This window comes from Hemibagrus wyckioides, linkage group LG03 (genome assembly GCF_019097595.1).
Source record: "Hemibagrus wyckioides isolate EC202008001 linkage group LG03, SWU_Hwy_1.0, whole genome shotgun sequence".
Lineage (NCBI taxonomy): Eukaryota > Metazoa > Chordata > Actinopteri > Siluriformes > Bagridae > Hemibagrus > Hemibagrus wyckioides.
The window spans coordinates 16,512,475-16,537,456 of NC_080712.1; the positions used below are offsets into that span (position 1 = coordinate 16,512,475).

The 24,982-nt window shown below is 38.4% G+C and overlaps 1 protein-coding gene across 5 annotated transcripts in view; it reads right to left on the reverse strand.

Annotated features, from left to right (window-relative positions):
- LOC131350810 (regulating synaptic membrane exocytosis protein 1-like) overlaps window positions 1-24,982 on the reverse strand; it is a 64,252-nt gene that overhangs the window by 29,713 nt on the left and 9,557 nt on the right. For 4 of the 5 annotated variants that reach the window (XM_058385711.1, XM_058385715.1, XM_058385713.1 and 1 more), the window contains exons 3-6: window positions 12,121-12,334; window positions 10,385-10,396; window positions 2,274-2,575; window positions 1,041-1,906 (exon numbers count right to left, since the gene is read on the reverse strand). In XM_058385711.1, coding sequence (XP_058241694.1) covers window positions 1,041-1,906; window positions 2,274-2,575; window positions 10,385-10,396; window positions 12,121-12,334 — 1,394 coding nt within the window. The remainder of the gene's footprint in view (window positions 1-1,040; window positions 1,907-2,273; window positions 2,576-10,384; window positions 10,397-12,120; window positions 12,335-24,982) is intronic. The other variant, XM_058385712.1, reaches the window with a different exon arrangement.

Consider the following 24,982-nt stretch of genomic DNA (forward strand, 5'->3'; position numbering starts at 1 on the left):
TTAAATATACACCCTAAATAACAATAGTTATATTTTGAATTTAGGAGAAATATTATCAGCAGTTCACAAAAAATGAAACAAAACTGTTCATCTCACCAATACATGCATATATATATATATATATAAACGACATGATTATTCTGTATCCTTGCTTGGCTAAGAGTGAAATCAAAAGCAGTATCCCATTTACAGATATGGCATTTAATATTCTGAGCTTCCTGTCTTGAGTCAGATAGAAGTTAAAGTGATTAAATTTCATATTCATATTATAGATTTTTTCAGACCAGGGATGTATGTCAGAGGCCAGTCCATTTTTTAAGAATATTGATAGATTGGGGAAATTTAATTTATAAGAACAAGATATTTATTGTGTTAGGTTACATAAAAATAGATAACTGAAGTTTGGGACAACTTCCATTATTCTATCTTTAAATTTCCATTTCTGCCTTTTATTCCTCATGAGAGTTTTCCCACCCACCACCTCCCTGTGTCCTCCCTACTATTCAACAACTCCTACCCAAAACTGTTCACTCAGGGTCTGGCTGTCTAGTGCAAAGCAGAAGCCGCCCAATACTCCCGCACAAGTTCTCAAAGTTCTCGGTCCAATAAAGTTTCATGATCCTTACCACACAACTGATTTGCAAATGTTTTTCATTTTCACAATTTAAAAAAACAATCCAGAAGAGTATGATAAGTTATTATTATTATTATTATTATTATTATTATTATTATTATTATGTATTTCCCTTTCAGGATATGATATAAATATTCTGTAAGCAACCATTATTTCGATGACAAAATTTGTTTTCAGAAATGTTGTTAATTAAATGATTGTAAATATGTTTTGGCATATACTCACACTTGTTTCTTTTAGATTTTATAATTGCGCCTTTTACAATTTTTAAAAAATCATAATTCTGAGATTTTTTAAAAATCTTTTACACCTGAGACTTTTACACCTTTCTGTATTTTTAGCTAAAAAATTCAGACTGAATATAAATTTAACAATAAAGAAAATGGAGCTTCTGAACACAGCTCACCTCTCTCACTGATGCTCTCAATCTCTCCATCCTCACAGCTAGTGTACTCAGGCGTAGAGCCACCTTCCTCCTCGGAGCTACTGACTGACATTTGCCGCTTGTTCCCTCCACGCTTTGACTTGTAGGGGCGGGGTGGGGGAGGCCGCAGGCATTCTGATTGGTCGGAGCTGAGGGAGTCATTACGCAGCATGCTCTCAGCTTTTTCCCGCTTGGCCTTACGTGCCACACCAGCCGAGCTTGGCTCCAGGTGGCTCGGCTGAAGCTTCCTGTCCCTTTCAGGAGGCTCCCTGAGTTCAGGGGTTCCGGTGGGAGCAGCAGGACCCACGCGGAACCCTGGGGCAGGTGGCTGAAAGGCGTGGTTAGGTTTAGGAGCTTGCACCGCAGATCCTATTGTGCCCCCCACGGTCCTCTCCCCCATAACCCCTTGCTGCTTGCTCTCCAGAGATGTTTGGCGCTCGTCTGCCCACCTACGTCCTGTTCTATTCTCTGTGCCCGTCTCGCCAGCTTGCCTCTCAGGCCCGCTCGTCTCCCCCTGTCTGAGCCGTGGTGCTTTTGGATGCGCACGTTTCTCCTGCTCTGTCGGCTGGACCTTGACAGGATGATGTGGAGGGTTAGCTTCACTTCGTTGTTCTTCTCGAGGTGGCCTCTGCTCACCCTCTGTCCTTCTCAGCTCCCCCACACTTCCCTCCAGGTCAGCATAGCTCCGTTCCTGTGATCGGGCCTTAACCAGACGGCGCACCTCTCGACGAGCGTCCCCAGGATCCCACTCCTGTGAAGGCTGCGACTGGAGTTTGGGCAGTCCCCGGCGCCTCTCCGCTCTCGGCCCAGGCTTGCCATTCTGGTCTGAGGTTAACGATTGCTTTTTCCTGGTAAAGCAACAAATATGGAGGATCAGAGAGACTGAAAATAGAAGAGGGAGACATTGTGCATTACAAAGAGCACATAAAAGGATTACTACTCATGAATTATACATATTATTCAGATCTATGCACAACGTGATTCAAATGCATGTATGACAAGGCAACAACCATAATAAGTGAATAGCACCCTGAGAAAAATGGACGGAATCTCATATCTTATAATTCCCAGCAAATAAACATCAACTGTGTTGATGTCAAAGCTTTGTCAATGTCAAAGCTTTAAAAGGCTGTAAATATATATATATATATATATATATATATATATATATATATATTTTTATTTTTTTTTTGTTAATTTTTACATCACTATAACCTTTCTCGAGGAGGTTCACTGCGGGATCGGGATGAAGGCATGTCGGCCTGTCCAGCAGCAGGGCCTTTGTTTGTGTTGGTGGGCAGCTGGTTGTCCTGGGCAGTGGAAGCAGAGGAACCAAGTGGAATCTGAGACCTAGAGCGCACTTTCTTGTCTCCTGCAGGATCTGTACATGTGGCTGGCAAACTCAGGGCTGTCTGCAAGGGCACTGGCTTTGCTTTTGGCCCCTGTTCCGCAAACCATTCCCCTGAATTAGTGAGGATGTCCTGCTGCTTACGGCACTTGTTACATACCCACATCACCTGCAGAGAGCAGAGCACTGTAAACATGCTGAACTTAAAAAAAATGTTTCACCTAGATAGCACTGTCTAGACACTGTCCAGAGCAGGAGCGTAACAAGATCAGCACTCACATTATTAGAAAAGCGTGTTTTAGGACAAACCTGAAGTTTTTATTAAAGAAAGTGAACAGAGGCAATAAGGTATGATTACATTTATAAATGTACAGAAAAACCTACACATTATAGCAATGTTGGCATGCCTTTATTTTACCGTGTACCATCTACATTTGACTGTAATAACACAGTTATTAAAAACACACCTATTGATCCAGACCAAAGATAAAAAAATTCTGTAAAAAATGTATTAAATGACGTTTTCAGGCATATATAAACTATTATTTTACCTATTAGGAATTGTATTTTTCTCAATCAGCTGCATATAAGAGCATTCACATTAAAACATATATGAAACAGCACAATATAGTTTTCTTATAACTTACATAAATAATAAAAACAAACATATTTTATATTACTACGACGACTACTAAAACCACTACTACTAACAATAATAATATGTAAATGAAGCTGTATTGAAATGTGAACCAAATTCATCAATCCTCCAGCCCTGAATTTTAAAAGATGCTTAAAAAATGCTTATGAATGTGTTAATAGAACCAAAAATGGGCGGTCCCAGCTAAGCTGAAACTGTGTGTAAATACACAGTATAATAATATCACTAAAACACTGAAGACAAGGTGTTCATTTTTACAGACTCAATTTTAAAATCGGGATCAAGTTGTTGAGCCTGTGGGATGGATTTATATGTGCCCATAAAGTGTGGACATTGTCCATATTCTCTGTGGGGAGACCTGATGAGAGTCATGGCAGGCCAGGTCTTGTTTTCCTAGGAATTAGCAGATCTCTCCATCTCCCTCCCCCATATCCACTCTCAGTCCCTGCTGATTCCTTCAGGAGAAAGCGACACAAAAAGACCTTGGCACATCCCATATTTTCCCTCTTTTTTTTCCACTCCTCTCCTCCTCCAGATTGCTTTTGATTAAAGTGTTAGGGAGATGGGGAGGGGGCATAAACATGACTATATTTATCCAGGCAGCTACGCAGCCAGCACCATCAGGAGCTGCAAACAATTCCCCAGCTCACTACATATCTATGGTGGGTAAAGACATCCTCTGTCCCCCACGAACACAATGCCCAACAACCGTTCTTACATGCGCACACCTACACATACACAAACACATGCAGCCTTCTGGTGCTGCTGCCTTGCCAAACCAAACACACTCTGTGGTTATAGCGGGATAACAGAGTGTTCACATATGCCACCTGCTACCATAACTCCTGTCCTACTTTCTTCTTTCTCACTCTTGGAACACAGAAACTCACCTCAGGTATACAAGATCACCTTTAACTCTATTAAAACATGGCTTTAATCATTGGCGTAACAGAAAACCAAAAAAAACCAAAACAACAACCTTAAACTACAGCAAAAAGTCATCTAGCTCTGAAGCCTCTGAAGCCGGTAGGTGAAGGGATGTATAGATGATATTGACATGGTGTGCTAGCGAACAGGAAGCTTAGGACGAAAGAGATAGGTCATTGCCATGGACTGAGGAAAAGCATTATGCCCTGATTGAACAGGCTTGGAGTGGCTCCAAACTAATCTAAAGTAAATCAGCAGCAGAATCTCCAGCTGTCAGATACGGACCCAGACTCTTCCTGCACGGATTAGACCAGTAACCTACTAACGGTCCCACACCCAGCATACTGCGGAGCAGTGTGTGATTGTAAATCTACATTATACCCTATAACATCCCATATCTATTTGTTCACATTAACATACTACATTGCATCACCTTTACATTATCATTTAAATTTGATAAATAACATGACATTAGCTTATTCAAGTAACTAATCCAGGTCTGACACAAGGCCAAAATAAGTCTTGTTTTAATCTGGCACACTAGTGTGGATATTACTTCAAAGGACTTTAACTAACCTCTAAAGGCAATTTGTTATATGCTTTCAAGCCATCTCAGGGGAGAAAAGACAGCACCATTAGCCATTTCTAGGTGCAAAATCTAGGACACACTCTACTGTGTGTGTTTTTGTGTATGTATATGTGTGACGTTGTAGTACCCAAAGGAAAATAATGATTAATCTTTGTCCATTTCAATATATATGTCCATTTCAGTATGTATATATACTATATGTGTTTACTATAATTCACTGAGGCTTTAATGCATTCTATGGCTGGAACATAAATTAGCCAGAATTTCATAATCAAAGCAATAAATCTCAGCAAATGTACAAATGCTGATGAGCCACAATAACTGTAGTGACAGACACAAGGGGTGGAAAAACTCATTCATGACCCACATGGCAAGCGTAAGCAAGGTAGCAGGGAAAATAAGGCATACAGCCCTGTAGGATATGCTAGTCGAATTGTAATGATGGGGAAATGAGCAGATTAATTATCTTAAAAGCTTTCTTTAAAATGCAAAGCTGGATTAATAAATCTAACTGAGTTCAGGGATATCAAGTTGTTGCATAATGCAGACCATATTTCTATTTCCTCTGTAATATATCTCTAATATATCTATATTTCATCATCTATATTTCATTCTATTTTTTATTACTGAATAATTAAATACAATTCTGAACGATGCCACTGACACAGACTTAAGGATCATCTAAAAAAATTAAATCTAAATCACTAACTGAAGTATTTTCCATTTTCTGCATCAGATCATCTAGCAATATATTCTGCAATTTGTTGTGTCTGTGCAGTAGGTATCAGTAATTTATGCTACAGACATATTCTGGATTAATTTGAGACACTTTTTTCTGTCTCTCGTTTCTTAAACAAAAAAAAAAGAAAAAAGAAAAAAAAAGATGTATTTACACATTTATTTCCAAGCCACCTTCTATGGGGAAAGGTTTCTTTTTATATTCATACTGAGTATTAAAAATAAATAAATAAATAAATAAATAAATAAATAAATAAATAAATAAATAAATAAATAAATAAATAAATAACTGATTCTGTCTGTTGTGATGCAAAAAAGCCAGAAAGTTACAGATATTTAGTGTTAAAGCAGATATTCGGAAAAAAGATAACAGAAAACCAAAAAAATCGGACTCCACTTTAGTAATTCACTCTACTGTGCGAATAGTGGTTTTAGTAGTTAAGAGGTTGAATTAGAAAAGGATTGTATTTTATTCAGTAGTGAGTTTTAGAGTACAATTAGCCCTTTTAAACAGTACAAAGAATAAAGCACAGGTAACCGACATATCTCATATCTCCAGACTTATGTCTTTAAAGACATATATCCCAGGCATAACACATAGTCTGATAAGAGGGTGGAATCTTCTAGAACGTCTTGCACATGCATCAGATGAGAGTACGACATATGTGCACACACACACACACACACACACACACACACAGGATATTAACACAGGAGATGTGTGTCTCAGACCCATCTCCCCTCATCAGGGGCATCTCTCCGTTCTAGTGTTTCAAATAGCATAAGAACAGAAGAAGATAAGGAAGAATGGAAACTCAGTACCCAGTTATATGAGAAACATTGAAACCTATGGCAGATTTCCCAACCAATTAAATAAAGAATAATTAGGTACAGTGATTTTACTGCCATACAACTGCACAAACACTCTATGAGTGGAAAAAAGTTCTAAGGTCTGTCTTCTGTTTAACCTCTGGTCCCTGGTGCTCTCTTTTCAACCCATGAGTGAGGAATGTACACTTCTTTCCTGAGCCTGGGAGATGAGAAAGATATCCAAAAATATCCTTCCACCATGGTACTGCTCTCTGTTTGTGCTTTTTCAAGAAACAGTGACGTGCTTCTCCTCTATGGTTGAGGTCTCTAAAATCTGCCCTTTTCCAGGATTGCCACTGTTTTCCTAGGCGGCCAGATCACACTGCCTCTAATGTTGCACTCCTGCGTTGATCTGGATGTAGAATTGAGAACAGTGTACAAATAGAGAGGGCAACGAAAAGCAGTTTTCCGGTGCATGATCATTATCAAAAAGCCACTGCCTCTTTCTTTAAATTAGTGGTATATATTTAAAAACACATGTGGAAAGCCATGGACAAAAAAAGAGAGTAGCGACTATTGAAGGAAAGAAAACTAGTTTCTCAAACTTAGTCTTCACCCTAACATGAGTGGTTATATTCTACACTGTTCTCTGACTTGCCGTATTTGACAAGCTCCGGCTGCAGTGAGTGATGGAGTCATGCCTGTAAGTTTGTCATATATCAGCCAGCTTCTGCAACTCTTTAATATCATTTCATTTCCATTGCTTGTTGAGATGGAGCCAGGCGGAGTTGGGCTACGCTATTGGTGTTGTCAAGTGCAGCCAAACAGGTGAGATAAATGGAGTGACTGGAAAAGTGTAGAGCGGAAGAAGAGGCTGGACGGAGGGCGCACTCGCCATCTCTGACAGCTTGACATATAGGGGCAGCAGCGGGCAGAGCTGGCTCCATAACTCAGCATGTTATAAATCCCGGATAAGGATGAAAGACTGCCACAAAAGAGATTACTGTCCATTTGCCCTAATGAGCCAGTATATCAGTGCCTGGAGATGCTCGCCCCCTGACCGCCTTCACAAACACTCACTCACTCACCCCTCATATACTGAGCATTTCAATTGTTAAATACTAGATCAATAGTATAAATAATTTATCGCAGGTCTCTGCTGATGTTACAAAACTCTGCCTCTCACTGTTTTCTCACCAAGACATGCATCTTGTACTTGACAAGGCATCTATGGATCAATATCATGATAAGTTTAGACCGGCTCCTTTTCCAAACATTGGATTTGCACTGAATTAAGCAGATCAATAGACTCTATGAATAAAGTACGCACATGCTTTATACAGTTCCTCAAACAGCCACGCATGAGCTTATGCATTTCATTGTGCTATTGCATCTCCCTGAGGACCGGGACTGACAACTAAACAATGCCTTCAGCTGCCCAAAGCCCCTTACCTGCACTGCTCAGTCTCACCACTAGTCTGCACTGTGTCACATGTTGCTCTTCTATATAAACAAGTTCACTGGACAAAAAAATTACTCACATGTGGAATTTCTTTATCTGTGTATATAATCTGTCACATTAAGGCAAGACACTACAGGAGAATGTAAAACTTTAAAAACAATAGATAGCAAAAAGGAGTCTCTGCCTGCTGATATCGCTATTTTCTTGCATGTTTTTTGTAATAAATTTAAAACATTTACATTTAGTTTGTAGTATGCTTTGTCAAATTAAATATGTATATATTTGCATACTACAAATATAAAACCAAAACTAGAGTCTTGATGGTCTGAGAGTTAAATTTGTATGTGACTTTAAAGATGCTTCCTGGCTTAACTGTACTGTTCAGAAAACATCATAAGTGTACAAAAAATATCATTGTAATTTTTCAGTTTAAAGTCTAAAATAAATCCAACAATTAACTGCCTTTGTAATATGCTTCTACTTGGGTCTGCAATGAACATGTGAAATATTGTGAACTCAGAAAATCTAGCTCTGAATAAATAAATAAAACAAATTCAATACCTAAGCCTAAGCATGTCTTTCCTCTTTAAAAGGTTTATAAAGGGGAAATAGACATTTATAGCATAACAGCAGTAACACCTCTGTAAAGTAGCATATAAACTCACTGTCTTAGGAACACCTATACATCCATGCAGTATCTAATCAGCTAATCATGTGACTGGAGCAATGCAAAACATTCAGCACATACAGTCAATAGCTTCAGACTTTGACTGTGGCATGGTTACTGGTACCAGAATGGCTGGTTTCAGTATTTCAGAAACTCCTGACCTCCTGGGATTTTCACATACGACAGCCTCTAGAGTTTACACAGAATTTCATGTAGTACAAAAAAAAAACAGTGAGTGAGTGACAGTTGTGAGAATGGAAAGCCCCTGTTGATGAGAGAGATCAGAGGAAAATGACCAGACTGGACTGAGTTGACAGGAAGTCTATAGTAACTTAAATAAGCACTCTTTACAACCATAGTGAGAAGAAAAGCCTTAAACCTCACAACAACATTAAACCTATGGACAGGCTAAAACAGTAGGAGACCACATCCACTCATGAGGAATCTGAGGCTCTAATGGGCACAGACTCACAGTAACTGGGCAGCCAAAGATAAAATAAATATACTTTTTCCAGTATTCAGCTGTCCAGTTTGGGTCAGGCACTCCTGATAAACTGGACAGTGGGTGTAAATTTGAAAACACAAACAAAAAAAACAGGGATATATGCTGTGTCAATTGGGCAGCTCTTAAATCTTTTTCAAAGATAGGTAATGCAATGGTACAGAGTGAACAAGAATATAGAAATCATGTTTTAATGTTTTAGAGTTTTCGAACTACAGTTTAAGAGAAGGTGTTATATGTCAAACAAAAAAGAAAAATGATTGACATGACTAAAATTTAAATTTCTACCTGTAATGTGTTTGCCTTAATAACAGTACCAGTCCTGTTAGGTAAGCATACCATTAGTCATTGAGAATCCTGTCCATTTTAGCCCACTCTCCACTGACTAAAGTTCATGAGTAACTATTTTGGTGTTCCAAATAATCCTGCAAGTTTTTATCGGCCAGTAAAGCATAATGTTCCATTTCAAACAAGTCACAAACAAATTTGGCCCAGTACAACCTACTGCTGTCATCCTGAAACATGGATGTGTCACTGCTGTATTCTGCTTGGACATAAAACATGAAAAGGCAAGCCTCAGAGTCTGGTCAACAACTGGCCCTCCAGTTTAATGCCTTTAAGTTTTAAATTATATTTGTCCAGGTGTGCAACCTACTGACACTGTAGAATTAGGTGCTGCTATTTGTGGATACAACACTTTTTTTTGTCTGGGGAGCTTATTATAAAAACAGCACATATCAGCAGACTCTATAAAAGGATACTGTCTTTCACAATTATTTTCCCTGCCATGTACTATGTAAGTGCAGAGGCAGAAACAGACAATCTTCCAGGTCCCAGTCAATGAAACATTCACGAAACCAGATGCAAACACAGAGGGAACAAATCAATACTAATCATTTCACGGCTTTGCCCTCAGAGGAAATGAAACATCGTCCTGTGTTTTCCCATGTCATCAATAATCTGCCATAAAAAATACACAGCACAAATCCAACCCATCTGACTGACGTGTGAAACAGATCTATGAAAAGCAAAGGACTGAAATAGCAAGAGGAGGCAGATGTACCCAAGGGTGTGAAACTGGACTTAAAAAAGAATATAGCAGCACAGAAACAGAACCACTTGCCTGAAGAAGAAAACAGATATTTGCAAGATTGCTGAGGATAATGAGAGTTAAATTGTATTTACAGGGTATTGTCTGCTGCATGGCAGAATCCAGATTAACTTATGCAGTTTCCCAGGAGTGAACAAGGTGCACATACTTTATACCAAGCCAGAAACCGGCTATGAGCTAGTGCAAAGAGGCAGTGGTATTTAAAACACTCATCAGTTGGATATTAAAAATAAAACTTTTTATATAGTCCTACACATAACCTGTGGGTGTGGAAGGGATTAGAAACATTAGACTATTTAGTGTCTATTTAACCTGGCATTCAAGATGTGAGATAAGCATAACCTGTAAGCAAAAAACATCAGAAAATTATAAACACCAAGGACGGATTTTAACAATGGACAATTAAAAGGCAATAGGACAAGGATCACTATCATAATGACAGCATAACAGCTTTGGTAATGAGTGTACACATTTCATATAGAGAATATAATGCAAGTAAGAAGTGGCTAACCACCTTATCTTCCTTCTTCTCCGGCATTGCAGACACAGCAAGTAAGGTGCAGCGGGAGAAAAGTGGGAAAGAGTAAAAAGAGAAATGAACATGAGTAGTATAAATGAACATATTTTACATAGTAAAAGTAGAAGAAGTAAAAAGAAATCCTTCACAAATTCTAAAATGCACCTGTTCCAGCTTGTTAAAAGTAAACTAGTGAAGAAATGTTTTTCATCATAAGTATATAATTACATCAATTAAAACCTAAGAGCTTTTTGACAACCTTTTGACAATCATCTTTTCATTTCTAGCAAGTCACTGATCAGAGAAATACAACTGAAGGTATGTTGCAGCTGACAGCAGACTGCAAGTGCATGCAATTTTCAAACTGAGAATTTCGCAATACATTTTACAATAAACAATTCCCAATGGTAATAAAAGACAGTTCATCAGGTGAATAAAGATGGGAATATATGGCTCTACTTAGTAAATCTCATTTCATATCCTCCTAAGACAGGGACGAATGAATGCACACACTGAAATGCAAATTACAGAGTAATACACGTCACACATAATCTGCGCTGTGCTGTCCGGTTTCAAACAAACATATGCACAAGAATGTAAAAACACACCTAGTCACACTGCTCTGTTGTTGTATGTTAGATCTCTAAGTGTCTGTGTCTGCTAACTACCAGTCTGTTGTCTATTGCAACCCCAAGCAATGGAGCTATTAAGTGCATTTCATTGCTGTTAGCTACTGTTTCCTACTATACAGTCCATCACACTGAGTAGGTGCAGCTCTCCATGTTTAACCTTCAGGCGTCCAGCAACTCCATTATCAAGCCGGCCACTCTCATTAATAGCTCATGCCAGGACGACAGAGAGAAACTGGGAATGCTCCTTTCGGCAAAGCTAACCTTCAGGCTGCTCCAATCCATAAGCAGGACGTATGCTATCATCCCAGATCACATTAAGGGCTCCTGACTCTATATCACCCACAGACAAGGACAGCTGAGCATCTAATAATCCACTGTCGCTGTACTAACACATTCATGACAAACTACCACTCGTGCAATTACTCTTTTCTTATTTTAAACTAGCTCTGACAAACACATTAAAACTTCCATTGACCATTTAGTCTGGCTTTATTAAATACATCTAACCCTTCTTGCACTCCAGCCACAGTTATTGTAAATATATATCCACTGAGCTAATCCCATAGTTCAAAGCTGTCTGTTTTGTTGACTTCCAACACTGGGCTCATTATAGAAGCACACTAATTAAGGCTTTAGATTTAGGGACTGAAGCTTTAGGGAATAAAAAGGTAAGAAGGTAAATATCATGCTCTGGGAGGGAGCCACTGTTTCTGGGGTTTCCCCTGCCAGTGGCACCGATACCCCCTGTAGAGATGACGCGTCAGCCAGGGCCTCCCAGCAAGGGCATGCAGTGACCCCCTGGTGGCCAGGCCCTCATCTCCTCTGACTAATGCCTAATTAACCTTTCCGCTTGGCTCACACTTCTTCCCTCTCCTGTGCTTAAATGTCCTCACATCAGTGGGTAACACATAGGTAGTTGATAAACCCTACACAGGTGTAAGCTGAAGCAAGCAAGCAACAAGGGCACAGCTTCTATATACAGACAGAAAGATGACATGCAGTTCGGAGATTAAAAATTTTGGACAGACAGATAGGGAGATTGCAAACAAAGCATTTGAGCTCCATCCAGCAGAAGGACCAGTAGAAACTGAAAACACTCACACTGTTGGAGCGCAGAGAGACCCTTCCTCCACAGCGGGCACAGAACTTGGTCTGGCAGTAGGAACAGAGATTCCCACAGCCGTCAGCAAACTTGGTCTTGTGGCAAATGCCACAGGTGGGTGCATCATCTTTGTGCTGGCCCTGCTGCCTCTGCTGAGGCTCCTGCGCTATCCGCCGCACCTGCTCCTTATAGCTGGCAAACTGCTGGTGCATACTGAGGAGAGGAGAGGAGAGGCGCAATGGAGAAGTAGAAAAAGAGAAAAGATTAAATGAAAATTGGGAGGAAAGAAAACAAAATAAGAGGATAGGTGTGCAGGAAATAGAAAAGGCAAAAGTAGATAAGAAGAGACAAGATGAAAATGAAAGAGAAAGAGAAAAGGAAGGCAAAATTTGAGACTCAAAATTCAGCAGTTAAATGAAAAATATACAATTCCCCATAGAAATACTCAACTCAACATAATACTATTGAAGCTTTAGAATCAATACTATAAAATACTGAAGTACTTGATCTACACTTCAGCATTTGTTCATTAAACAAATAGTTAAGCCAACCATTGACTTAATTTTATTACTAGGAAGCAAATTTCTTACTATCTTCTTCAAGGGAAGCTCTGAGTTAAATATGTTCCGGTCAAAGGGATGTGATCCAGTTGTCATGCTGGAAAAAAGAAGCTGCTAATGCTCGTACATTAGTGCTGATGGAGCTGATGAGCTGCCAGATTGGTGCTGAGGTTGAAGGAAATGTGAGATTTTAGAGGACAGGCCCGATACAACAATCTCCAGTGAAAAATCAATAGAACATGGTGATGCCACTGAACCGTGTTCCTCACAGTGCTTTTCCTTCCTCTTTTCACCACAAAGTCCTGTGCCTTTCTGCCTCTCACACACGCATGCACACACACACACACACACACACACTCTAAAACCGCACATTTGACAAGACATGAAAATAAAACTAGTGTCAATTTAAATAAAAGAATCTTGTAAATCACTAAAAAAATCCACCAATATTGACAATACTGACAACCAAAATGCAACTTTTATCAGCTTAACAAAGTCCAACTTTGCTTACTCTGAGTCTTTATCACAGGTTCCTCATTATCTTACATAATCCATAAGGAGCCTTTACTAAAAGTAACACGAACATCTGACAAAACCGCAGTACTGCCCCAGATAGAGGACGAAAGATCCTTCACATCAACCCCCCAGCACTTAACTCCTCCTTTAGACCTCACACTGCTTTTCCTCCCCATCCATACACCCAGCCAGCACTGCCTGCAGGTCAGGGGTCAGGAAAAGGGCAACTAACAGTGACCTCACTTGCTCACTGTCGGGTGCTGCTTAGGTGTTGAAAGACTAGGAACCATGCTGATGAATGAGAGATATTTAACCTGTAGTTAACAGCAGCATTCGGGATTGAGTTACAAAAAAATGCATTCAAGCTAGCACAAATTTTAACAGAACAGTACAGTTTAACAATACTAAGGAGGACACAGGAAAGCTCTGTTTACTCGCTACAAGAAATGATTTTCAGGAACCAAAGCCAGGCACACAATTAAGACTGCACAGACAACGCAGGGTTTCCTAAATGAAACTGCAGGTTATTGTGTGTACACACAATATCCATTGCCCCATTACACTTAACTCTGTCTATATTCTGTCTCTCACATTCTTTATTCCCTTTCTGTCTCTATCTCTGTCTGCCCCCCTCCCTTTCAACCAAGAATAAAAATATCCCTTTTGTGAAATGCAAATCAGGCCCAGTGTCTACAAGACCTGGCACGCAAATCGCACAGGAATACTGCATTAGCATAGAACTTGGCGTAATTAAGGTATGCAGAAGGCCTAATTAGCGTGGCAAAGAGGAGGAACGTGAAGGAGAGTCGGCCTGGAGATGAGCGACATAAGACAGGTCTTTTACTCCCTGCCTTAACAGTAGGTGATACCTGAGGCAACTAAAGCCCAAGCAACTAAACTAATTGTTGTACATTAAAGGGCATTCTGATAATTATACAATTTCAGGTTAGTTAGGTTTTTAAATATTTTAGGCAACATCAAAATAAATACAGTGAAACAGTGTATGTGTGAATCTATATCTGGTTCTTCCCCAAACCGTTGCTACAAATGTCTTTGTGTGCTGTGCCAATAAAATTTCTCTTTGCTGGAACAAGGTGTGCCAAGTTTTTATTCCAAATCAAGCAGAAGCCACACCTGACTCCACCTGTGTAAATCAAGTGTTCTTTGCTTTCAGCACACTGAGGTGTAGCTTCTGCTTGGTTGAAATGAAAACCTGCACCCACACCAGCCCTTTGCGTATAAGATTGGACACCGCTGACCCAACTGCTCTTATAAGCAGTGGTCTGCCAGTGCAGGTGTAAATGCATACAGAGACTGGATCATAAGGTATAACCTACATGGCATACACATTGCTCATACACAGAAGCGGGCTTAGATTTGACCTACATGCAGGAACATACATCAGACTCCCTCTGTTCTCAACACAGGTGTAAATTCACCCTTTCTGTTCTACATCCCTTGAGAATACAAGAACTACGGCTAGATTGTATGAGGAAGACGGTGAGGCATAACATAAATTCAGCATGGTTTACGTTTGATGCTAAGAAATAAGATACTGATGGACTTTCTAGGTTAAGCGGGAGTCATCGCTCTATTCCACAAGCCATTCTTAATATACCCAGACACATAGAGTACAGCAACCCATTTCATAAAGCCACTTTCTACTCAGTTATTTCCACTCCATGCTGTAGCAGCCAACTAATGATAAAGTCTTGCCCTGCTTGCAGGAGGTTGACCTATATAACTAAGTGCTCCTCTGGGGTGAATACTTCATCTGCTCACGGAAAAGCAACAGGTCTAAACTACAGCAAGCCTAGGCTCATCCCACACTGTCTAACAAATCCACTGGGCCAGGCCAATCTAGTTATAACTGAAGAGCTCAAGTGCACTTCCTTCTGCAGTGTTCAGGTCTCCTAGCAATATTGAGAATATGAAAATAAATGATTTCTTCGATAACTGTATTGCTGAATAAGAGATTTACAATGTCCTCTCTCTTCTTACCCCAAAATAGAAATAACCCTTTAGAGGAATGCAATCAAATATGACAAAAATCTTACACACCTAATTTACACAGAATTTCCTCAAGATCGTTTTCACACTGAACTGGAGGATTTAAACCATTTTCTGTTTACATCAGTGTACCTCTTTCCATGCAGTGCCATTTCTGTCCCTGAACAAATCCAGCCAAATGTTCCCAGGCAGTACTTTGCTTAACTGAAACTACATCACATGGGCATTCAACTAAAATTACAATTGGTGCAGTTACATAAAATTATTTGCTTACAAAACTCTAGATAACAGACAACAGTTACGTTAGTGTACGGAGGTATAGCAACAGGACAGCAAAGGCTTTTAAGGGAATTCAAGTCAGTCACTTATGCTGCATTCATGGTACGTTGTAAGTGCCATTTTGTAATAAGTTAAAACGGAAAAAAGACTTTGACAGTGACAGGTATTAGTGTTCTACTGTCCTGAACATTCATGCAATTTGCCACACAGCAGCAAGCTAGCCAGAAGACTACAGTGAGTAGTGTTAGTAACAATCTAGCCAGCTAATGCTGGTGATAACTCTACACAAAACCATACTTAATTAACTGTACTCAAATGATTGAGTAAGCAACTCCCTTAATTTTACTGTATAATAGATCTCCCAAAATTTGCATATTTAAATTCACTTAACTTGGTGTTCACACTGTGCCCTTAAAAATTAATTTCACTTACCAGTGAGTTCATTTGTGTTCAAGTGTACTTAAATATTTAAGTTAACTCAATTGATTTGTTTCATTTACTGGAGAAATTACATTTAATTGTTTACACGCATATAAAACATAGTGAACAGCATCCTGACTGTCTTTGTTGACCAACATTTCACTGTTTTAATGACATTACAGTAGTAATTAAAACAACAATAATACAATAAATACTGTAAATTCACAGTTTTAATGAAATTACAGTATTAATTAATTGGGTTATAACCACACTGTACATGTGATAACAATATGTCCCACATTAACTGCAGCACTGCATAAAAGGTAGAACTCCACATTGTATAATCCTTCAAAACGTTACACTTTTTTACTGTATGCTTCATTAATGGATAACGGAGCAAACCTGACATTCTTGAATTCATGAAAAACATCAACAAAAACAGTCTCACAGTGATATAAATTAGACCTAACCTAACCAGACCTAACCATTTTTCTTAACCATAAAAATCTCTTTCACCAAAGACTTTAGGTTTGAGGTCATTCTGCACCACTGACATCAGTACATGTTGTATGAAAATCAACTGTGTTGTGAGTAATTTGGGGTAATTTAAGTCCTGTGCATAAATGAGGCCAAAGAGAAGACATATTGCTTGTGGGAGGTCCGTCGTGTTGTCCATTACCACTTGGCCTTCAAGGAGTCAAATGTAGACACATCAAGGAAAGAGCTGAGTTCACCAGACACCTACTGAAGACACATGTATAAATAGAGTATTGTAATCATGCATCTGAAGGCTAGTGGGTGAGCGTTTATGGGTGGGTGTTTATCAGAATACTCACTAAATCCATCAAAAACACAAATCAAACGTGTTGACTAAATTGTGCATGAGCTACATGCTACAGAGGTTACTACAAATCGAAATCACCTCGACAGGAATACATGTGAATTCATGCAAATATACATGGTCCCTGTAACTTAGTACTTGCTAAACACTTTTAAAAAGGTGCAATATAAATGCTGTTTATTTATTTTAAAACTTGTACACAAAACATTGCTTAAGTGCTTTTTGTAACATATATATGTACATATACATAAAAAAATACATATACTTTCCCTTGTATGTATGTATTCTACTGCAAATCGATAGATGTACACCTAAAACATAGGAGTTTCTTCTTTTAATCAACCACAGGAGTCACATTAAATGCCTGAAACAACATTTAGCACCTCTGTCACAAGAAACCCATCAACATCTGGATAACACTTCCTCAGGACACTTGTGAGAGACAGTGCATGACACCTTGAACACAACTTGCTAGAATAGAAATCTGTTCTTGGGCTTCATGCAAATTCTCATCACTATGGCTAGAAACTCTTTCTATGTGAATTAAAATTTGCAAAAAGTTTGCAACCTTTGAAGACTCTTTCGATTTACACTCAAATTTTCACTAAACATGTGCTTTGGAAAAGGTGCCTCTGTGCAGGGCTCTGAAAATTCACAATGCTGACAATTGTATGCAGGTGGTGCTATTTCTCAGACTAGTACAACATGCTCTTTTTTGCATGAGTTTATGACACACTTTCATGAGTTTATGATACACTTTGAAACTACTGAAGGAGTTAAGTGTGCAAAGACAGCTGTGGTGTAGAAAGTCTTAATGTTAAAAAAGTAAACAAAGCTAATACCAAAACATAATCATGGTAATTATAATAGAATTGTAATCTGACAATATTATTCACTCACTAACAAAACACACCTAAACCAGTAAATAAAGGTCTCTAGCTTCATTTCAAAATTGCTGGAAGGTAGATCCACGAGGTCTAGCTAATAAATAATGGCTAAACCTCTCTATAGCCAATTAATGGAGGTGATTGTGAAAAGTTCCCATCACTAATTGGTCTCTAAAATAGCTACTTTTTCATCAAAACATACATTAACACGCATATCACTATCATCCTACCATTACAAAATCGTCATGAAAATATTGTTAATTAATGGCGATGTTGCCAGAGTTTGACCAGGAAACCAATTAGTACTAAAAGAAAATAAAAATACTACTACTATACAAAGTACTAGTACAAAATAAAAATGGTACCCGATAAAAATCTCAATTCTTAAACTTCAATAAAACGTTACCAGAAAATGCCGAGACAAAGAGGACCGCCTTTTGCAATTATCAGCCAATCAGTGCTCTAGTTCTCTTGTCTCCAGTCAAAGCACCATGCATGGTCAATCAAATCAAAGAACATAACTTGAAATATTAAGTTTAAATATTTTGTAGGTAAAAACATTAAACAACTTTAGGGATTGAAGTAATTGCAGTTAATGTTGATTGCCTACTCTAATCAGGGATTACTATGGTCAATATTATTAGATATATTAGCTTTATCCTGATACACTGTCTGTATATGAATTAATCTAAAGCCAATAATACTGCTATAAACTAATTTAAAAGTGGTTAAGGGTTATTTTACACTTCACAGAGAGTGCGTCCACGACGATTTGACCGCACCCCATAAGCCGGGAAGGAATTGGTAGTTGGGAAGACTTCCCCATGTTAATGGTTGAAATATTAAGTTGTGAGGTGTTTTTTAGTAGTATTACCAAAAAAGGAAAGCATCCCTCTAATTCAGGCCAAATTTCTGAACTCACACTGTTTGGAAATGGGTGTTGCAGAGCATGTGGAAATTAATCATATGATCATTTAAAATGTGTCAAGGAAGTGTCAGGGAAAAATATCAATCTCTGGCAATTTAGAAATTAAGCTTTTCTCCAGGAGAGGTAGCCAAATCTGATCTGTGATGAAGGTGGGGATTTTACAATAATAATAATAAAAGAATGAGATTTGTTGTTGTTGCTTCTCTTGAAATAAGAAGCTTGAAAAAAAATGCATTTGAGTGAAGCCGAGGAAGAGAGGCGCATCAGACACAGTCCTGTCTGAGTAGGAAGACCTCAGAAAACCTGCTCTTCCTTCACAACCAACAAAACTGAGGAACAGTAACTAATGATAAACATACATTTGTTTTATCCAACAGTCTGCAATAGAATGGTAGTTTTCATAAGGTACACTCAACATTAAAGCATCCTAACCTGAATTTTATTTTACCACTTTTTACAAAATATACATAACTAAAGCTAATACAAGCCTATATGTTCAAAAATTTCAACTCATACTCATTACTGAGTTAAAGAAGCCCCCTGTCCATCGTTCATGGTTAATACTATCTGGTTTCTAACAGGTGTCTAGCGGATCCAGGACCTGCAAGTGACCCAGGGTCTGCCCTCAACCGGTGTACTTGATCTAGTTCAGCTTGCTTCACTTTGCCAGTGTATTATTTCTGCTCCCTCAGACCAGGCAATCAGGCATGAGAGTAAGTGGATGTATCATGTGGTTCCATATGGCACCAGCAGCACATAGATGAACTGGCTTGACTGTGTCTCTCCTCCACCGGAACTCCCCCACTGAGGGTAACATTCACTGCCCCAACCCCCCACTAATCTCACACATCAACCAAAGCCAATAAACTGCTCTATTTTTGTTATGTGTAATGCATAATTAATCTATAATTATAAAAATTCTCTCTGTTTATAGAAATAACATGATGTTTTTTTCTGTTTAATATGTTCTGGGTCATTGTCCTAGTTTTATGCTTTCTTTCTGTACCTTTTTCACTGTCTCTCTTAAAAAATCACAAACCATAATCTTTTATAACAGTGCTATTCAACCGTAGCCATTTCAGAGTCAAGCCAAGATATAAAAGGACAAATAATAAAATAACACAAAAACGTTAAGTAACACATAACCTACTGATGATTATAATTGCTAAAAATAGGTACATAACAATAGATACATAAAATAGATACATAATAATGATTATTACAGTCCATTAAGCCTTAACTGATTATCACAAAGTCCATAAATGTGAAAGCTACAAGCAGCCTTCTGCTGATAACAAATTTAAACTATGACTCAGTTTTTCAGATTTTATTTCTAATCACTTAGAACTTGGCACTTATCCCAATAATATTATTAAACCCATGTAGATTCTCTGAGCATATGTGAACACGTACATTCGTAAATAAAAATCTTTGGCAACCTTGTTTATAGTTATAACTTGTGATTTTTCTGAAGGCTTACTGTTGAAAATTACAATCCAGATAAAAACAAATAGAGCAAATGTTTTTATTCAGATTTTGGTATTTATTTGGTATATAGTTATGTAAAGTCTTGTCATACACAGTAAAGTGAATGGAACATTTCCTGATTCTTTGAAATGATATTGGTTGCCAGCATGAAAACAGTGCAAAATAAGGATTATTTAAATTTTATTATTTAATGATTAAGGTAAAATATATATCTATAATGGAATATACATGTACATGTCTTCTGAGTACAAGAGAATGTAGAGTATTGGGCACTGAGTCCACAACATACGTCATCACTGACAATATTAAGCAATATAGAAATGCTAGAGAGGTCATCACATGATCAGTATGGAGGGCAGAAGATATGGGATGTTGTGCATGTCACATGATGAAGGGAGACTCCCACAGGACAGGTAGGGAGGAGCGAGTGTGCAGCAGTGCCCTCATTATGCCAAGCTGGAGCATCCATGCAGTGCCGAGGGAGTGATGCTCCTTTCTCCCTTAAACTAAGGAGGGTCTCTCTTAAAGCTGTACTAACACTGTCCAATAAACACCTCCGGCACAGTTCAACACCAAGCTGACACAGAGTTTCTTAAAAACTCTCTAGCTCTAATTTGCTCAGTTAGATCTTATAGAAGTGACAGAACGTAATGTTAACCTTCTGATGATTGGTTTAACACTCACCAGTGAAAGACAAGTAACTAAAATTTGTCTGTTATCTCTATATTTGCTGACTTTGCTCAAATGTGCTACTTAGAAGGTTGGCCTGAATAATTCCTGCAATATTTTTTCTCATGACTTCTGATGTGTTTCTGGCTCCGTGGAAGCATGTACCTATTATAATCATATTTCCCAACAATCTTCCATTGTTGTCAACAACACTACATAAATGCCTTGAGAATTCATCTTTGTTCTGGAAGATTTTCCTGTTTTGTCTGTGTTCTGGTAACCACTGCAATTATATATAACTCGCAAATATTTCCTTGATAATTTTTCATTATTTCATTATGTGAAGAGATTCACACTAGCTTGCTACGGCTTTATTTATGTTCAACTGTGTTTGCTACTGCAGATGCATGTATGTGAGATGTGTGTGAGATAAACAGGATAGAGCTAATATCGTTGACCAGGGCTGCCAGATGCATTTTACAATTTTTTTTGTAAAGGTCACAACAGTGCACACACATTTCTGTACCAACATTATTTACTCCATAATCCCCCTTTCTGTCTCCCATTGCAATATATCTTACAATAGACTTTACATGGCTCTGTACATCATAGTCATACTGTCTGCACTTTATTAGATTTAATTCTGATTATTTGATATGAAACAAGATCTTAGTGGCTGCAGAGTATTTTTAAACTAGCCCAGCCTGGCATTAACTTTTCCATCTGCTTCTCCTCCTGTTAGCATGGGATAGCATGAATTCCCATTTTTGCAATAATAATATTAAGCAGGATAATTGTACAACCACTAGAAAGCTGAATAAACTTTTGGTCACCCAAAAAAAGGCCATTATTATTTCAACAGAATTTAAAATGTATGGAGTTGTGAATGAGGACTTGTATTAGTGACTGTTATATATTGTGCACTTCTGGGCCGTTCCATAATGTCTTTTGTACTCATATTTGACACCCATGAATGGAAGAGGGTTTTGGCTCATTGTATGTTGTGATCATGTCACAGCATGCATCTTGACCCAAATCTGCAAGAATTTTAAAAATTGCCTGGTACTATGAATATCACAGAGTTTGCTTGATTTTGTTCTTGATTTCTGTGATTGCAAAATCCTGAAGGGACTGGCCTACATAAAGTTAACTGGAGAAAAAGGGACAACAGGCTCAGACCCTATATTGATGCTTTAATGCAAAGATTTTTGGGATTAGTGAACTTTTACTTGTTTATGTGAGGCTTTAGCTCATTGGCTACTCCTCTAACCTCAGTTCACAAGGATAAGCCAAACTTGAATGAGATGACTAAGCATCAGAAGCTCTCCCAAATCTATAATGTTCCCATTGAATCTCTGCCTGAACAAACCATTCTTCCACCAGCCTACAACATAGCACCTATTCACTAGGAGATTATGGATATTGTTATGGCTCAGAACAATGAGTCCATGCCTCAGAAATGCTCTCCTTACAATTTGTCCCTTAAATCATGTGGGAACAACTAAATGGGTAAAAAACAGATTCTCACATAATAATGACTCAAGAACATCTCATCATCAGCCCACAGGTCTACTGACCATACCTCACCACCCTGGCTATATAATGCAATCAATTTGATCACTGAATCACCAAAAAAACACCTCAACCACACACTTTTTGAAGGCCTATCATCCATAGCCATGGGCAAAATATATAGGTAAAAATATCTAAAGGGAGGGCTTTTGTTAATACTGTATCATGGACAATATTGTTTCAGGTAGGGGGTGTAATTTAGCCCCCACTGTTTAGACAGGCTTTACCAATAACTAAAAATAAATGTCAGCCTTTTTTAGGATATGATCACAGATGAACATAGTGTGGGAACAATCAGCAGGACAGGATCCTTCTATCTGCACTGGGAGGAATACACACAAACCTCCAACATTTGCTCCATTAGTCTCACCACATTTCAGTGTGTTCCTGAGTATCAGTTTCCACTATTTCCATGGTCTGAAGAGCTATCTGAGGTACTCACTGAAGATGAATAGATGAGGAGAAGCAGACAAACATGAGAGACAGCACACATTTGGTTGCAACATGCAGTATGACCTCTAAAATTCTCCAAGCAGACTGATGGCAACAACCCATCCAGTTACATGGTTTGCCAAAGCAGGCAAACAGCTTGAGTGTAAAATAACTCATTATCTTTGCTATCTTGTTATATATGATAATGTGCTTGTGTGTGGTTACAATTTTTTTTTCACTCTTAGTTCAACAGTGTACTACTGCATACTATGAAAGGCTGGAAATCTCAAGCAAATAAGCCTGAAGGAAACTCACTGAACTGATCATTGATTAAGATAGGTGTGAATCTCAGCTATAAAACAAAAGATTCACTGCCTCAAAAAAATGACCAGCTGAACAAGAGAAGAGTGAAAATCTTTGACTCGAGGAGTATGGAGCAGGTTCAACATAAATGCAGCTGCAAATACAACTTCATCCGAAAGACCATCAGCAACCAATGAATGACTGGAATTGCTCCTATCATAGCAAGGCAAAAACCAATACTAATTTTTACCAATTCATTCAAAAATATTGACTTACTCATGCAGGAAACATGTCTATAATGGATTGTGTTTGCAACTCTGCACGAATTATGTAAATAAAACTGCTCTCTGCATGGATGCTCACCCTCCTGCTAAGCCTTGTGTGTTACAGCTGGACAAGCACAGTCATGCGTATACTACAACATATAATATCTCTTTTATTACCTAAGTCTGTGATTCCTAAGACCAAAGATCTGAATTTTGAAAACACGCTACACGTCAGTTTAGAGTTCACTCACCCTACATGGACATAAACAAAACAACCTTCAGCATGATTAGACAGTTCTCCATTAATAATGAATTGAGCTAGCTTTTAAAATCTGAGTGAGAAATAATGATGAAGCGTTATTAAATGTACAGGGTTTGCACTTAAAGGACTGCTATTATCGTTGAAAGCAGGCGAATGAGTGCAAGAGAAAGAAGAAGAGATAGTGAGCATGAGCAGAAGATAAGTGTGTGAGGAAACAAGAGCGAGAATGATCAGAGTCCAGCTTTTACAGAGCCATCCACTTGAGTGGCCACTTGGCTCTGTCAATAGCACAACTCATTACTCTTCCTTTTAAACAGTGTCAGTGACACACAAGCTTTAGTCGGCCAAGGCTTCAGTTAACAAACCCAATGAAAACATTCAACCTAATACACCTGCCTGCCTTTACACCCACTAGCAGAAGCAGTGTGATGCATTCATTAGGAATATACAGTATGTAGATGTAAAAACATAGTGGTCCTTTTTAAACACACAAATTTCCGTTTCCGAAGAGCAGAATGGAGCAGTGTGGTAGAGTGAGCGAGGAAGAGGGGTGGAAAGAGACAGATGGAGTGTGTGAGCAGTGGTGGCAGCAGCAGAGCTACAGTAAATGGGTACCAGCCTCCCAAGACAATGCTGTCCATATGGTCTGGCAGTGCATTTATACACCTCAACCATCAGAAACCAGCAGAGCCCAGCAGAGGCTTCAACCTGACTCTCAGAACTAAAACACACTCTGCTATCCTACACGGTGCTTGCTATGCATACACACACCATGCCATACAGTTCACAGAGGAAACAATACACAAATTACACATACAAGATACCTAGCCAGGTACAGGCACAATTATAAAGAAAAGAAAATGGAATGAATTATCAATACAGACATTTTTTTTTAATGCAGAACAGCAATTTAACCAACACACCAGGGCTTGAAATGTGCTTAGTAGTAGCTCAACAGCCATGAAGGCTAGATGTTTAACATGTTTAGTAGTCAGTCAATATTTCAACTAGCCAGGATGTAATGGTATACATATGAAATTTATAAAAAGCAACTTAATTCATTAAATTATAGCATGCTACTGAAACAAACATAAACTAACCAGTTCCTGCAATGACATTGTGTATAAGGGTGTGTAGTTTTCAAACCCTGCTGAGTTGAATGCTAAATTACATAATAGCTAGCATACTTATTTACACTACCAGCCTAGTTGATGCAACATAGTTGGACAATGCTGTTAAATAATGCTAGTTTTCTTTTAGCATTTTCTATCTATTTTAATATAGTGTTGTATCTTGTTACTGAATAAACTGCTGTAACACAAGGATTTCCCTCATGGGATCAATAAGATCTATCTATCTATCTATCTATCTATCTATCTATCTATCTATCTGTCTGTCTGTCTGTCTGTCTGTCTGTGTCTCTGTCTA